Source organism: Plasmodium fragile, assembly GCF_000956335.1.
Source record: "Plasmodium fragile strain nilgiri unlocalized apicoplast scaffold supercont1.248, whole genome shotgun sequence".
Taxonomy (NCBI): Eukaryota; Apicomplexa; class Aconoidasida; order Haemosporida; family Plasmodiidae; genus Plasmodium; species Plasmodium fragile.
In genome coordinates, this window is record NW_012192828.1 from 1 (window position 1) to 10973 (window position 10973).

Consider the following 10973-nt stretch of genomic DNA (forward strand, 5'->3'; position numbering starts at 1 on the left):
TTAATATAGGGCCTATTTTATATTTTTATAGGTTATTTTAGAATTGAACTAAAATTTTACCCTTATCAAGAGTATGTTTTACCATTAAACTAAAAACCTATGTTATTATTTTATTAAAAAATAATATTTAACTAAATTTACATTAATGTGTATTAATATTATTTTTGTCTATAAAAATTGTATATAATAAATATTATATATAATTAATATAATTTTATATATAAATATTATTTTTTTATTATAAATAAATCAACCAATTTATTTTTTTATCCAGCCGCACCTTCCAGTACGGCTACCTTGTTACGACTTCATCTAAATTATATTTTTATATATTATTATTTAACAATAATTTTTATATAATATAATATTTTTTAGATGTGACGGGCGGTGTGTACAGAGCTTAAGAACTTATTCACCGCTATAATTCTAATTAGCGATTACTAGTGATTCCATCTTCATATAAATGAGTTTCAATTTATAATTTGAACTATAAATATATTTCAAATATTATATTTATATATAATAAATATATTGTAATATTTTATGTAACACGTGAGCAGCCCAAAATATAAGGAGCATAATGACTTGACGTAATCTTTTTTATATATTTATTATTAAAAATATATTATAAAAATTATTTTTTTATAAAAGGTTACGTTCGTTATAATACTTAAATTAATACTTCACAGCACGAACTGACGACAGCCATGCACTACCTATATATTTTATTAAACTATTAATTTCTTAATATTAAAAATATTGTTAAATTTTGGTAAGGTTTATCGTGTTGCATCGAATTAAGCCACATGTTCCACCACTTGTATAAGCTCCCGTCAATTCCTTTGAATTTAATTCTTGCGAATATACTACTCAGGCAGAATATTTTTTACGTTAGTTATTATATTTATATAATATATAAATATAAAATATTCATAGTTTACAGCTAAGACTACTAGGGTATCTAATCCTATTTGCTACCTTAGCTTTCGTTTTTAAGTGTCAGTAATTATTTGGTATTATGCTTTCGCTTTTGGTATTCCTTTTTGTATCATTGTATTTCACTACTTCTCAAAAAATTCTTAATACTTTAATAATACTCTATTATATTATTATTTATTTATTCTTTAAATTTTACTTAAATATTTTAAAATAAAATTAATATAAAACCTTAAAACGCTTTACGCCTAATAAAGTGAATAACGCTCGCATTTTCTGTATTACCGCTGCTGCTGGCACAGAAATTAGCCAATACTAATTTTTATATATATCAATATTTAAATATAAAAAATAAAGTTTACAATATTTTAATAATACTGTCTTCCTTTAAGAAATATTACTTTATCAAGCTTACGCTTATTGTAAAATATTCCTCACTGCTGATTTTTTAAAAAAAATTTAGGCTTTATTTCAATCCTAATGTGATTGTACATTCTTTAAAATCAATTTTTGATTATAACCTTGGTAAGCTTTTATTTTACCAACTAGTTAATCAAATATAAATTTTATTTTAAATAATAATAATTTTTAATATAGTACAATAATTTATATAATAAAATAATGCGCATATAGATTATTATTTAATAAAATTATAATCTATTTAAAATTAAAAATTTATATATCCTCACCTATACACTATGATATTATCATAAATTTGCATGTGTAATGTATATTTCTAGCGTTAATTCTAAGCTAGGATCAAACTCGCAATATAATAATATATATATTTAATTAATATAACATAAATAGAAATTATATGGAAATAAGTAGAATTGAACTACTATTCTTATTATGCAAAAATAAGATTTTACCATTAAACTATATTCCCTAATATATATATTATATATTATATATTATTATATAATTCTTAATAGCTTAGTGGTTAAAGCATTCGGCTGTTAACCGAAAGATACTAGTTCAATTCTAGTTTAGGAAGTAAATTTTATATTATTAATATGAATAAAGAGATTTGAACTCTTATTATAAAAACTAAATTCTAAATTTAGTGCGTTTACCATTTCGCCATATTCATAAATAATAAATAAATCTAGTAAGATTTGAACTTACATATAAAACTTAGAAGGTTTTTATTTTATCCATTAAATTATAGATTTATATAAGTAATATTGGATTCGAACCAATGATCTTCTGTATGTAAAGCAGAAACTTTACCTCTAAGTTAATTACTTTAAATTTATTATTTATAATAATAAACTTGTAATTTAAAGGATAAAATATATAAGTACGATTTATAAAATAAAAGTTCAAGTCTTTTCAAGTTTAATTAGTAATAGCGAAATAGAGCATAAGGAAAGTTCGTCGGATTCATGCTCCGAAGGTAATCGGTTCAATTCCGTTTTTCGCTTATATAAATTATTTATAGTTAATTTATTATATAATTATTTTTATATAATTAAATATATATAATAAATTTAAAAGGATGTCTATAGTTTTTATTATTGAAGAAAGACGTTATATATATTAACGAAATTTTTATAATATTTTATATAAAATAATATATATTTATTTTTTATTAATATTATATATTATAAAAGTATCTGAATAAAATATTTTTATATAAATATTTTTTAATAACTTAAGGAATTGAATCATCTTAGTACTTAAAGGAGAATAAAGTAATAACGATTTTCATAGTAGTGGTGAACGAATTGAAATATTTTTAAACATTAATTATGTAAAATTTTTAATAAGTAATATAATAATATATTTTATATGAATATAATTATATATAATATTAAGAATCATCTTATAAAATTTAATATAATAAAAGTTTATAGAGAAATAGTACCGTGAGGGAAAGATGAAAAGAATTTTGAAAAAATAGTGAAAAGAACCTGAATTTTAAATTTAAAAATTTATAATAAAATTAAATTAAATTTTATTATATTCTTGTTGAAGAAAGAATTAGCAAGTTATAATAAGTAGTATATTAATTAGGTTAAATATAATTTAAATGAAGCCAAAGTTAAATCGAGTTTATTATTATTAAAATAAACATAAAATTATATTATTTATTATAGACCCGAAATCAAATGATCTAATTATATTTAAAATAAGATTTAAATAACATTAAATTTAAGTTTGAATTGGTTACTGTTGCAAAAGTATCAAATAAAGTATAATTAGTGGTGAAATGCCAATCGAATTTGAATATAGCTGGTTCTCTTTGAAATATATGTAAGTATAGTATATATATATAAATAAATGTAAAACTCTTTTTTAATTAAGTTAATTTAAATAATTAATATTAATATTAATAATTTAAGAATTTTATTTAATAAACTATATATTTTATTAGAATATAAAGGATAAGCTTTATATTCAAAAGGGAAACAGCCCTAATTATAAATTAAGATTTTAAAATATTAATTAAGTTTTAAAAAGAATATAAAATTATTTTTATAATTAAAAAGTAAATTTAGAAGCAGTTATCTTTTAAAGAGTGCGTAAAAGCTCATTAATTTAATAATTTTAATTCTAAAATAATCGAAAATAAATTAATTATCGATATTATAAAATTTAATATAAATAATTAAATTGGTAAAAGAGCGTTTTGATAATATTTATTTATATGAAAATTAAAATAATAAAATCAAAAGTGATAATGCTAATTTGAGTAATGTAAATATTGGTAAAAATCCAATACTTCTATAATTTAAGGGTTCCTATTTATAATTTATTTAAATAGGGTTAGTCGAATCTTAAGATGAGATGAAATGTGTAATCGATAGTAAATAAGTTAATATTCTTATACTATATAATAATATATATTTTAAAACTAATATAATTATTAAATATTATATTATAAAAAAATTATTATTATATATTTATTATTATGTATTCGTACCGTAAACTGACACTAGTAAATATGTATATATTATTAAGAAGTTGAGATAATTTTTTTTAAGGAACTCGGCAAATTTATCTTGTAACTTAGGGAGAAAAGATACTTATTTAGTTGAAAATAATAAATTTAAGCGACTGTTTAACAAAAACACAAATCTTTGCTAAATTGAAAAATGAAGTATAAAGATTGACATCTGCCCAGTGCTATTATGTAAAAATAATATATATAATATAAAATTATAATATATATATAAGCTATAGTAAACGGCGGCTGTATCTATAACGGTCCAAAGGTAGCGAAATTCCTTGTCGGGTAAGTTCCGACCTGCATGAAAGATGTAACGACTTAAATGCTGTCTTAAAAAAAATCTTAATGAAATAAAATTATCTGTGAAGATACAGATTTCTTATATTAGGACAGAAAGACCCTATGAAGCTTTACTATGAATAGATATTGAAAATATATGTATAGAGCATAGTATAAATGGGAAATAATGATATTATTTTTTTGGAAATAATGTAATTGTAAATGAAATACCATTTTTTATATATATAAATTCTTAGAAAAATTTTATAACAAATTTTTTAACAATATTTATAAGATAGTTTGACTGGGGCGGTCTCCTCCTATATATAAACGGAGGAGTACAAAGTTATATATATTATATAAAGATATGTATATAATTAACTGTAAAATTTACAAATTAAACAGAGATTAATGTCGGTCTTAATGATCCGATAATTATTTAATGATAAAATTATCGCTTAACGGATAAAAGTTACTCTAGGGATAACAGGCTAATCTTTTCCGAGAGTCCATATTGACGAAAAGGTTTGGCACCTCGATGTCGGCTTATCGCATCCTAAAGCAGTAGTATGTTTTAAGGGTAAGTCTGTTCGCCTATTAAAGCGATACGTGAGCTGGGTTCAGAACGTCGTGAGACAGTTCGGTCCATATCTAATATAAGTGTTAGAATATTGAAATTATTTTTTTTAGTACGAGAGGATCAAAAAAATTATACCAATGATATATCAATTATTTATTATTGTAATGTTGAGTAGTTAAGTATAAAATTTTAATTGTTGAAGTAATATAAATAAGAAAATTTAGTTTAAAATAATATTCTAATCATATATATGAATAAAACAATAATTAGAAAAATTATTTTATAGAATTATTATATATGTATAGTGATATATTTAGTATATAATTCCTAATAAGTTGAATATTTAATTATTAATATTTTATTTGCTAAAGTAGCTTAATTGGTAAAGCAACTGATTTGTAATCAGTAGATTATGAGTTCAAATCTCACCATTAGCTTATATTATTTATAGTATATAATTATTATGATAAAATTTTTTAAATCAAAAGTAAAAATTTTAAAAAAATTAAATATACCATTTTTATTATATTTATCAAATAAATATAATTATAAATTATTAAATTATAAAATACTATATAAATCTTATTTTGATTTTAAATTAAAATTTATAAGATATATATGTTATAATTATTGTTTAACTTTTAAACAATATTTATATTATATAAAAAAATTAAGACATTATAAAGAAAATAATATTTATTTTAAATTATTATATATTTTAGAGTCACGATTAGATGTATTTTTAGTTAATATAGGATTCTTTAAAACTATATTACAATCTAGATATTATATAAAATATAAAAATATTTATATAAATAATATAAGTTTAAATTATTATAATGTAAAATTAAATAATAATGATATAATTTTTTTTAATTATAAAATTAAATATATTATTTTAAAGAATTTAATATATAAATATAATATATATATATATATTTCTAATTTATATAAATATAATTTTATTAAAATTTATAGTTTTAATAATTTTTTTATAATATGTATATATAATTTAAAAATTAAAATATTGAGTACTATATTATTAAATAATATATTATATATATATAATAATATATAATTTAATTATAGATAAATATAATCTAATGGTTAAGATAAAGAATTGTGGTTTCTTTTATATGAGTTCGATTCTCATTATTTATCCTTTTTTTTATATAAAAAAATTATAATGATATAACTTAAATGGTTAAAGTAAATAATTGCAAATTATTATATTTCAGTTCAAATCTGAATATCATTTATATATAATATAAGAGATATGGTGAAATTAGGTATACACAATGGACTTTATTAAATATAAATAAATATTAAATGAGTTAATGATAAATTAATAATATTATTTTATAAGAAAATAATTTTTTAAATTCTGTAATATATTATTTTATGTATTCAAAAGACTTTTTAATATTTTAAAAGTCTAAATTTAAAAAGAAAATCCATTAACAATTATTGTTGTAAGGGTTCAAATCCCTTTATCTCTAATTATATAGCATTTATAGCTAAGTGGTCGAAAGCAATGGACTCATAATTCATTTTCAATTATTGATCATCAGTAGTTCGAATCTACTTAAATGTAAAATATTTATATAAGTTAATGCCTGAGTGGTTAAAAGGAATGGACTGTAAATCCATTGATTATATATCTACATCAGTTCAAATCTGATTTAACTTATTCAAAAAGAGAAATGACTGAGAGGTTTATAGTTATAAATTGCTAATTTATTGTATATAAAAATATATACCAAGGGTTCGAATCCCTTTTTCTCTATATAAGAATTTGTAGTTTAATTAGGTTAAAATATTATTTTGTCATAATAAAGAATACGAGTTCAATTCTCGTCAAATTCGTATATTTTAGAATTACTAGCTTAATTGGTAGAGTACTCGATTTTTAATCGAATGGTTCTGAGTTCGAATCTCAGGTAGTTTATAATAAATATATAACTTTTATCGTTTAATGGTAAGACATCTTTTTTTCAAGAAGAAAATAGGAATTCGATTTTCCTTAAAAGTATATATTATTATTCAGAATATAGTGTAATGGTAACATATCTATTTTGGAGATAGAAGAATATAGGTTCAAATCCTATTTTTCTGAAATAAAGTATTTATTTTAAATATTTAAAATGAATATTATTATATTGAATATAAATAATAATATATTTGATAATATATTATTTAAATATAAATATAAATTTTTTATAAAATTATATTTAAATAACTATATTAAAACATATAAAATAATTAATTATATTATAAAAGATTATTATATTTATAATAATTATATATATAAACATACAAAAAATAGAAGTATGATAAAATATAGTAATAGAAAAATAAGAGTACAAAAAGGAACAGGAAAAGCTAGATTAAAAAATAATACATCTCCAGTATGTAAACAAGGTTCTTGTATATTTGGTCCTTATTATAATAATATACAAATAAAATATAATAAATTTATATATAAGTTAATTTTTATTTATTTATTATTAAATAAACGTAGTAATATTATTATAATAAAATTAGAAAATATATTTAATATTTATTATATGAATAATTATTTTAGTATATATACTATAAATTATTTTATAAATAAAATTTTATATTTTAATGGTATATTAATATATAATTATATTAATAATAATAAATGTAAAATATTAAATTTTTATAATATTAATAATAAATATATTTTATTTAATTTAATATTATATAATTATATTATATTAATAATTTAAAAAATAATATGAAAGAAATTATATTAAATTTTTATTATAATTATATATATTATAAAATTAGTTTTATTAAAAATAAATATTATATTATTTATACTAAGATATATTTAACAAAATTAGATGTAAAATATATAATTGAAAATATATTTAAAAAAAGTTATAAGTTTAATAATATTAAGATTAATTATATACATATAAAGAATAATTATAAAAAATATTATATATTAATTAAATGATATTAAAATTAAAAAAATATAATACTTATAAATATTTTAAAAATTTTGGTAAAAATAATAAAGGACAAATTACTATATATAATAAAGGTGGAGGTAAATTAAAATATAATTATAAAATAATAGATTTTTGGTATGATAATTATAATATAAATATTAATTATAAAATTATTTTATTTAAGAAATTAAAAAATTATTTTAGAAATACATATATAGGATGTATTATATATTTATCTTTAAAATTAAATAATTTACAAAAATATATTATTTTACAGCATAATTATATGTTAAATTCTATTTATTATTTAACTAATATTAATTATATAAAGAATGGAAGTTATTTACAATTAAAATATTGTAAATTAGGTACTTATATTTATAATATATCTTATAATAATAAAGGAGGTATTTTTGTAAGAGCAGCAGGTACTTTTGCACAAATATTAATTTTTTATAAAAATTTAGTATATATAAAATTTCCTTCTAAAAAAATTAAATGTATAAATAATAATAATTTTTGTTATATAGGTATAAATAGTAATATTTTATATAATAAATTTAAAATTAAAAATGCTGGATATAATATATATTATAATATAAAATCAAAAGTAAGAGGTAAATCTAAAAATGTATGTGATCATCCACATGGAGGAGGAAAAGGAAAAACAAGTATAGGTCGTAAATATCCTTGTTCTAGAAAAGGATTACATTCTAAAGGATATAAAACAAAAAAATAATTTATTTATTAATTTAAATATAAAAAATGATAAAATTATATTGGTTAAAAATTTCTTTAAATAATAAATATATATTTATTAATTTTAAAAATAAATATAGAAAAAATATAATATTAAATATATATAATAAAAATTTATATATTTATAAAAAATTATTGAATTTATATATTAAAGTATATAATGGTTATAAATTTGTACCTATTTATGTAAATAAATATAAATTATATAATAAAATAGGTAATTTTATAAATACTAAATATATTAAAAATAAATTAAAAGAATTATTATTAAATTAAAAAATGGGACAAAAAGTACATCCTTTAATATTTAGAAGTTTAGTATATAAAAATTATATAAATAATTTTTATATTAATATAGTTAATAATAAATATTATTTAATTAATATTTTATTAATTTATTTTTTATATTATAATTTATATAATATAAATAGTTATAAAAATTATAATTATTTTGATATTTATATAAATTTTAATATTAATAAATTTATAATTACATTTTTATATTATAATAATATAAAATATAATATTTATAATTTAAAATATATTTTTATTTTATTAAATTATTTTAATTATTATTATTATAAATATTATAATTATATATGTTATTTAAAAATAAAATATATTAATATAATTAATATTAATATGATAATGTTTTATGTAAAACAGTATTATGTAAAATATAAATCTTTGAAATTGATATTTAATTATTTATATAATGATATATTAAAAAAATATAATTATAATATAAAAGGGTTAAAAATTAAGTTTTCAGGATGTTTTAAAAATAGTTTAAAAACTAAAACTGAAATATATACATATGGAATTATATCATTAAGTACATTATATAGTAATATTAAATATTTTAATGATATTATAAAAACTAAGTACGGTATTTTAAGTATAAAAATTTGGATAAATAATTAATATAGTTATATAATATGATTAATATTATTAAAAAAACTCAAAAAGGTAAAATAAAAGGAAAATTTAATTTAAAATTTTTAAAATTATATTGGGGTATAATTTCATTAAATTCTGGGTTTATTACAAAGAATCAGTTAGAAGCTTCTAGATTTATAATTAATAAACATATAAAAAAAATAGGAATATATAAAATATGTATAAATTGTACTAAATTTTTAACTAAAAAATCTTTAAAAACTAGAATGGGAGCTGGTAAAGGACCTATAGAATTATGTGTTAATGTTATAAAAAAGAATAAAATATTATTTGAGATAAGTAATGTTTCAGTAAAAGTTATTTATTTTTTAACTAAAATGTTATCTTATAAATTATGTTTTAAATTACAATTTATAAGAAAAATTGATTAAGTATATTAAAAAATGAAATTTAAAGTAGGTTATGTTTTAAAGAATATATGTAATAATATTAAAATTATTTGTATTTCATATTTTATATATAATTTTACATATAAAAAATTAATATTAAGAAATTTATATATTAAAATATATGATTTTAGAAATGAAATTATAATAAATGATTATGTAATTATTAAATATTATAAAAAAAGTAAAGATTGTAATAATAGAATAGTAAAAATTTTATGATATATTTAAATAGTATTTTAGATGTTATAGATAATAGTGGAGTATTAAAATTTAAATATATTAAATCTTTAAATAAATGTAAAAAAATAAAGTATGGTGATATTCTTGTAGGTATTGTTTATAAATTATATAGTAATAATTTATATAAAAAATCAGATAAATGTAAAGGTATATTAGTACAGCAAAAAAAATTTTTGAATTTAAAAAGATATTATTCTATTAAATTTAATAAAAATGCTGTTATTATTATAAATAATAATTTAAATTCTATAGGTACTAAAAGTAATTATTATATATTAAAATATATTAAATATAAATTGAATATAAATATAAAAAAATTAAAAATAAAATTTATTTGATATAATGATAGTAAAATTTTTAAATAGAATTAAATATAATTATAAAGTAAATAATTATTTTATGTTATATAAATTTAGTAAAATTATTTATTATTTAAATATAATATTATATAATTATAATTATTTATTAAAATTTTATATTATTAGTATATATAATAAATATTATATATTTATTATATTGAATAAGTATTATAAGATAAATTATTTTAAAATATATATTAAATATAATCAAATATTTTATATGAATTATAATAAATTATTAGATTTTATCAAATTAAATAAATATTTTAAAGGATTATTAATTTTATATTCATTTAAATATAAATTTATTACACATATATTATCTTTAAAATATAAAATAGGAGGTATTTTAATATTTTGTATTTTTTAAATATTAAATTAAAAGGAAATGTTAAATTATAAAAGATATATTTTTTTTTATAATAATATTATTAATATTAATAATATTTATTATTTAATTTTAGATAAAAAAAATTTTGATTATATATATATTTTATATAATATAATAAATAATAAAATAATACAATATATTTA

At 16.0% G+C, this 10973-nt stretch overlaps 9 protein-coding genes, 6 non-coding genes and 12 pseudogenes across 27 annotated transcripts; 22 read left to right on the forward strand and 5 right to left on the reverse strand. All coding sequences in view use genetic code 11, as the record gives it.

Annotated features, from left to right (window-relative positions):
• Positions 1-28: 28 nt before the first annotated feature.
• On the reverse strand, positions 29-99 carry AK88_07000 (annotated as a pseudogene). Its single transcript has one exon. The product of its transcript is annotated as a tRNA-OTHER (tRNA).
• Positions 100-1754: 1655 nt separating this feature from the next.
• On the reverse strand, positions 1755-1825 carry AK88_07001 (annotated as a pseudogene). Its single transcript has one exon. The product of its transcript is annotated as a tRNA-OTHER (tRNA).
• A 36-nt stretch (positions 1826-1861) lies between these two features.
• Positions 1862-1933, forward strand: AK88_07002. Its single transcript has one exon. It is a non-coding gene; the product is annotated as a tRNA-Asn (tRNA).
• Positions 1934-1951: 18 nt separating this feature from the next.
• AK88_07003 lies at positions 1952-2029 on the reverse strand (annotated as a pseudogene). Its single transcript has one exon. The product of its transcript is annotated as a tRNA-OTHER (tRNA).
• Positions 2030-2039: 10 nt separating this feature from the next.
• On the reverse strand, positions 2040-2111 carry AK88_07004 (annotated as a pseudogene). Its single transcript has one exon. The product of its transcript is annotated as a tRNA-OTHER (tRNA).
• A 3-nt stretch (positions 2112-2114) lies between these two features.
• On the reverse strand, positions 2115-2186 carry AK88_07005. Its single transcript has one exon. It is a non-coding gene; the product is annotated as a tRNA-Val (tRNA).
• Positions 2187-2208: 22 nt separating this feature from the next.
• Positions 2209-2280, forward strand: AK88_07006 (annotated as a pseudogene). Its single transcript has one exon. The product of its transcript is annotated as a tRNA-OTHER (tRNA).
• Positions 2281-2289: 9 nt separating this feature from the next.
• Positions 2290-2363, forward strand: AK88_07007. The gene has a single exon. It is a non-coding gene; the product is annotated as a tRNA-Met (tRNA).
• A 2752-nt stretch (positions 2364-5115) lies between these two features.
• AK88_07008 lies at positions 5116-5188 on the forward strand. Its single transcript has one exon. It is a non-coding gene; the product is annotated as a tRNA-Thr (tRNA).
• Positions 5189-5214: 26 nt separating this feature from the next.
• Positions 5215-5829, forward strand: AK88_07009 (ribosomal protein S4; the record flags this gene model as incomplete). The annotated part of the gene is made up of 1 exon: positions 5215-5829. The coding sequence occupies one exon, from the start codon at positions 5215-5217 to the stop codon at positions 5827-5829; it is 615 nt and encodes a 204-aa protein (XP_031850586.1).
• Positions 5830-5840: 11 nt separating this feature from the next.
• Positions 5841-5912, forward strand: AK88_07010 (annotated as a pseudogene). Its single transcript has one exon. The product of its transcript is annotated as a tRNA-OTHER (tRNA).
• A 24-nt stretch (positions 5913-5936) lies between these two features.
• On the forward strand, positions 5937-6009 carry AK88_07011 (annotated as a pseudogene). The gene has a single exon. The product of its transcript is annotated as a tRNA-OTHER (tRNA).
• Positions 6010-6258: 249 nt separating this feature from the next.
• Positions 6259-6345, forward strand: AK88_07012. The gene has a single exon. It is a non-coding gene; the product is annotated as a tRNA-Met (tRNA).
• Positions 6346-6357: 12 nt separating this feature from the next.
• On the forward strand, positions 6358-6441 carry AK88_07013 (annotated as a pseudogene). Its single transcript has one exon. The product of its transcript is annotated as a tRNA-OTHER (tRNA).
• A 7-nt stretch (positions 6442-6448) lies between these two features.
• AK88_07014 lies at positions 6449-6537 on the forward strand (annotated as a pseudogene). Its single transcript has one exon. The product of its transcript is annotated as a tRNA-OTHER (tRNA).
• A 5-nt stretch (positions 6538-6542) lies between these two features.
• On the forward strand, positions 6543-6617 carry AK88_07015 (annotated as a pseudogene). Its single transcript has one exon. The product of its transcript is annotated as a tRNA-OTHER (tRNA).
• Positions 6618-6626: 9 nt separating this feature from the next.
• Positions 6627-6699, forward strand: AK88_07016. The gene has a single exon. It is a non-coding gene; the product is annotated as a tRNA-Lys (tRNA).
• A 13-nt stretch (positions 6700-6712) lies between these two features.
• On the forward strand, positions 6713-6783 carry AK88_07017 (annotated as a pseudogene). Its single transcript has one exon. The product of its transcript is annotated as a tRNA-OTHER (tRNA).
• A 12-nt stretch (positions 6784-6795) lies between these two features.
• On the forward strand, positions 6796-6867 carry AK88_07018 (annotated as a pseudogene). The gene has a single exon. The product of its transcript is annotated as a tRNA-OTHER (tRNA).
• Positions 6868-6895: 28 nt separating this feature from the next.
• Positions 6896-7504, forward strand: AK88_07019 (ribosomal protein L4; the record flags this gene model as incomplete). The annotated part of the gene is made up of 1 exon: positions 6896-7504. One exon carries the CDS (start codon positions 6896-6898, stop codon positions 7502-7504), a length of 609 nt encoding a protein of 202 aa, XP_031850587.1.
• Positions 7505-7733: 229 nt separating this feature from the next.
• On the forward strand, positions 7734-8471 carry AK88_07020 (ribosomal protein L2; the record flags this gene model as incomplete). The annotated part of the gene is made up of 1 exon: positions 7734-8471. One exon carries the CDS (start codon positions 7734-7736, stop codon positions 8469-8471), a length of 738 nt encoding a protein of 245 aa, XP_031850588.1.
• A 26-nt stretch (positions 8472-8497) lies between these two features.
• Positions 8498-8767, forward strand: AK88_07021 (ribosomal protein S19; the record flags this gene model as incomplete). The annotated part of the gene is made up of 1 exon: positions 8498-8767. One exon carries the CDS (start codon positions 8498-8500, stop codon positions 8765-8767), a length of 270 nt encoding a protein of 89 aa, XP_031850589.1.
• Positions 8768-8770: 3 nt separating this feature from the next.
• On the forward strand, positions 8771-9415 carry AK88_07022 (ribosomal protein S3; the record flags this gene model as incomplete). The annotated part of the gene is made up of 1 exon: positions 8771-9415. The coding sequence occupies one exon, from the start codon at positions 8771-8773 to the stop codon at positions 9413-9415; it is 645 nt and encodes a 214-aa protein (XP_031850590.1).
• A 14-nt stretch (positions 9416-9429) lies between these two features.
• Positions 9430-9822, forward strand: AK88_07023 (ribosomal protein L16; the record flags this gene model as incomplete). The annotated part of the gene is made up of 1 exon: positions 9430-9822. One exon carries the CDS (start codon positions 9430-9432, stop codon positions 9820-9822), a length of 393 nt encoding a protein of 130 aa, XP_031850591.1.
• A 12-nt stretch (positions 9823-9834) lies between these two features.
• Positions 9835-10059, forward strand: AK88_07024 (ribosomal protein S17; the record flags this gene model as incomplete). The annotated part of the gene is made up of 1 exon: positions 9835-10059. One exon carries the CDS (start codon positions 9835-9837, stop codon positions 10057-10059), a length of 225 nt encoding a protein of 74 aa, XP_031850592.1.
• On the forward strand, positions 10056-10418 carry AK88_07025 (ribosomal protein L14; the record flags this gene model as incomplete). Its single annotated transcript has 1 exon — positions 10056-10418. One exon carries the CDS (start codon positions 10056-10058, stop codon positions 10416-10418), a length of 363 nt encoding a protein of 120 aa, XP_031850593.1.
• Positions 10419-10422: 4 nt separating this feature from the next.
• AK88_07026 (ribosomal protein S8) lies at positions 10423-10809 on the forward strand (the record flags this gene model as incomplete). The annotated part of the gene is made up of 1 exon: positions 10423-10809. The coding sequence occupies one exon, from the start codon at positions 10423-10425 to the stop codon at positions 10807-10809; it is 387 nt and encodes a 128-aa protein (XP_031850594.1).
• Positions 10810-10973: the final 164 nt, after the last annotated feature.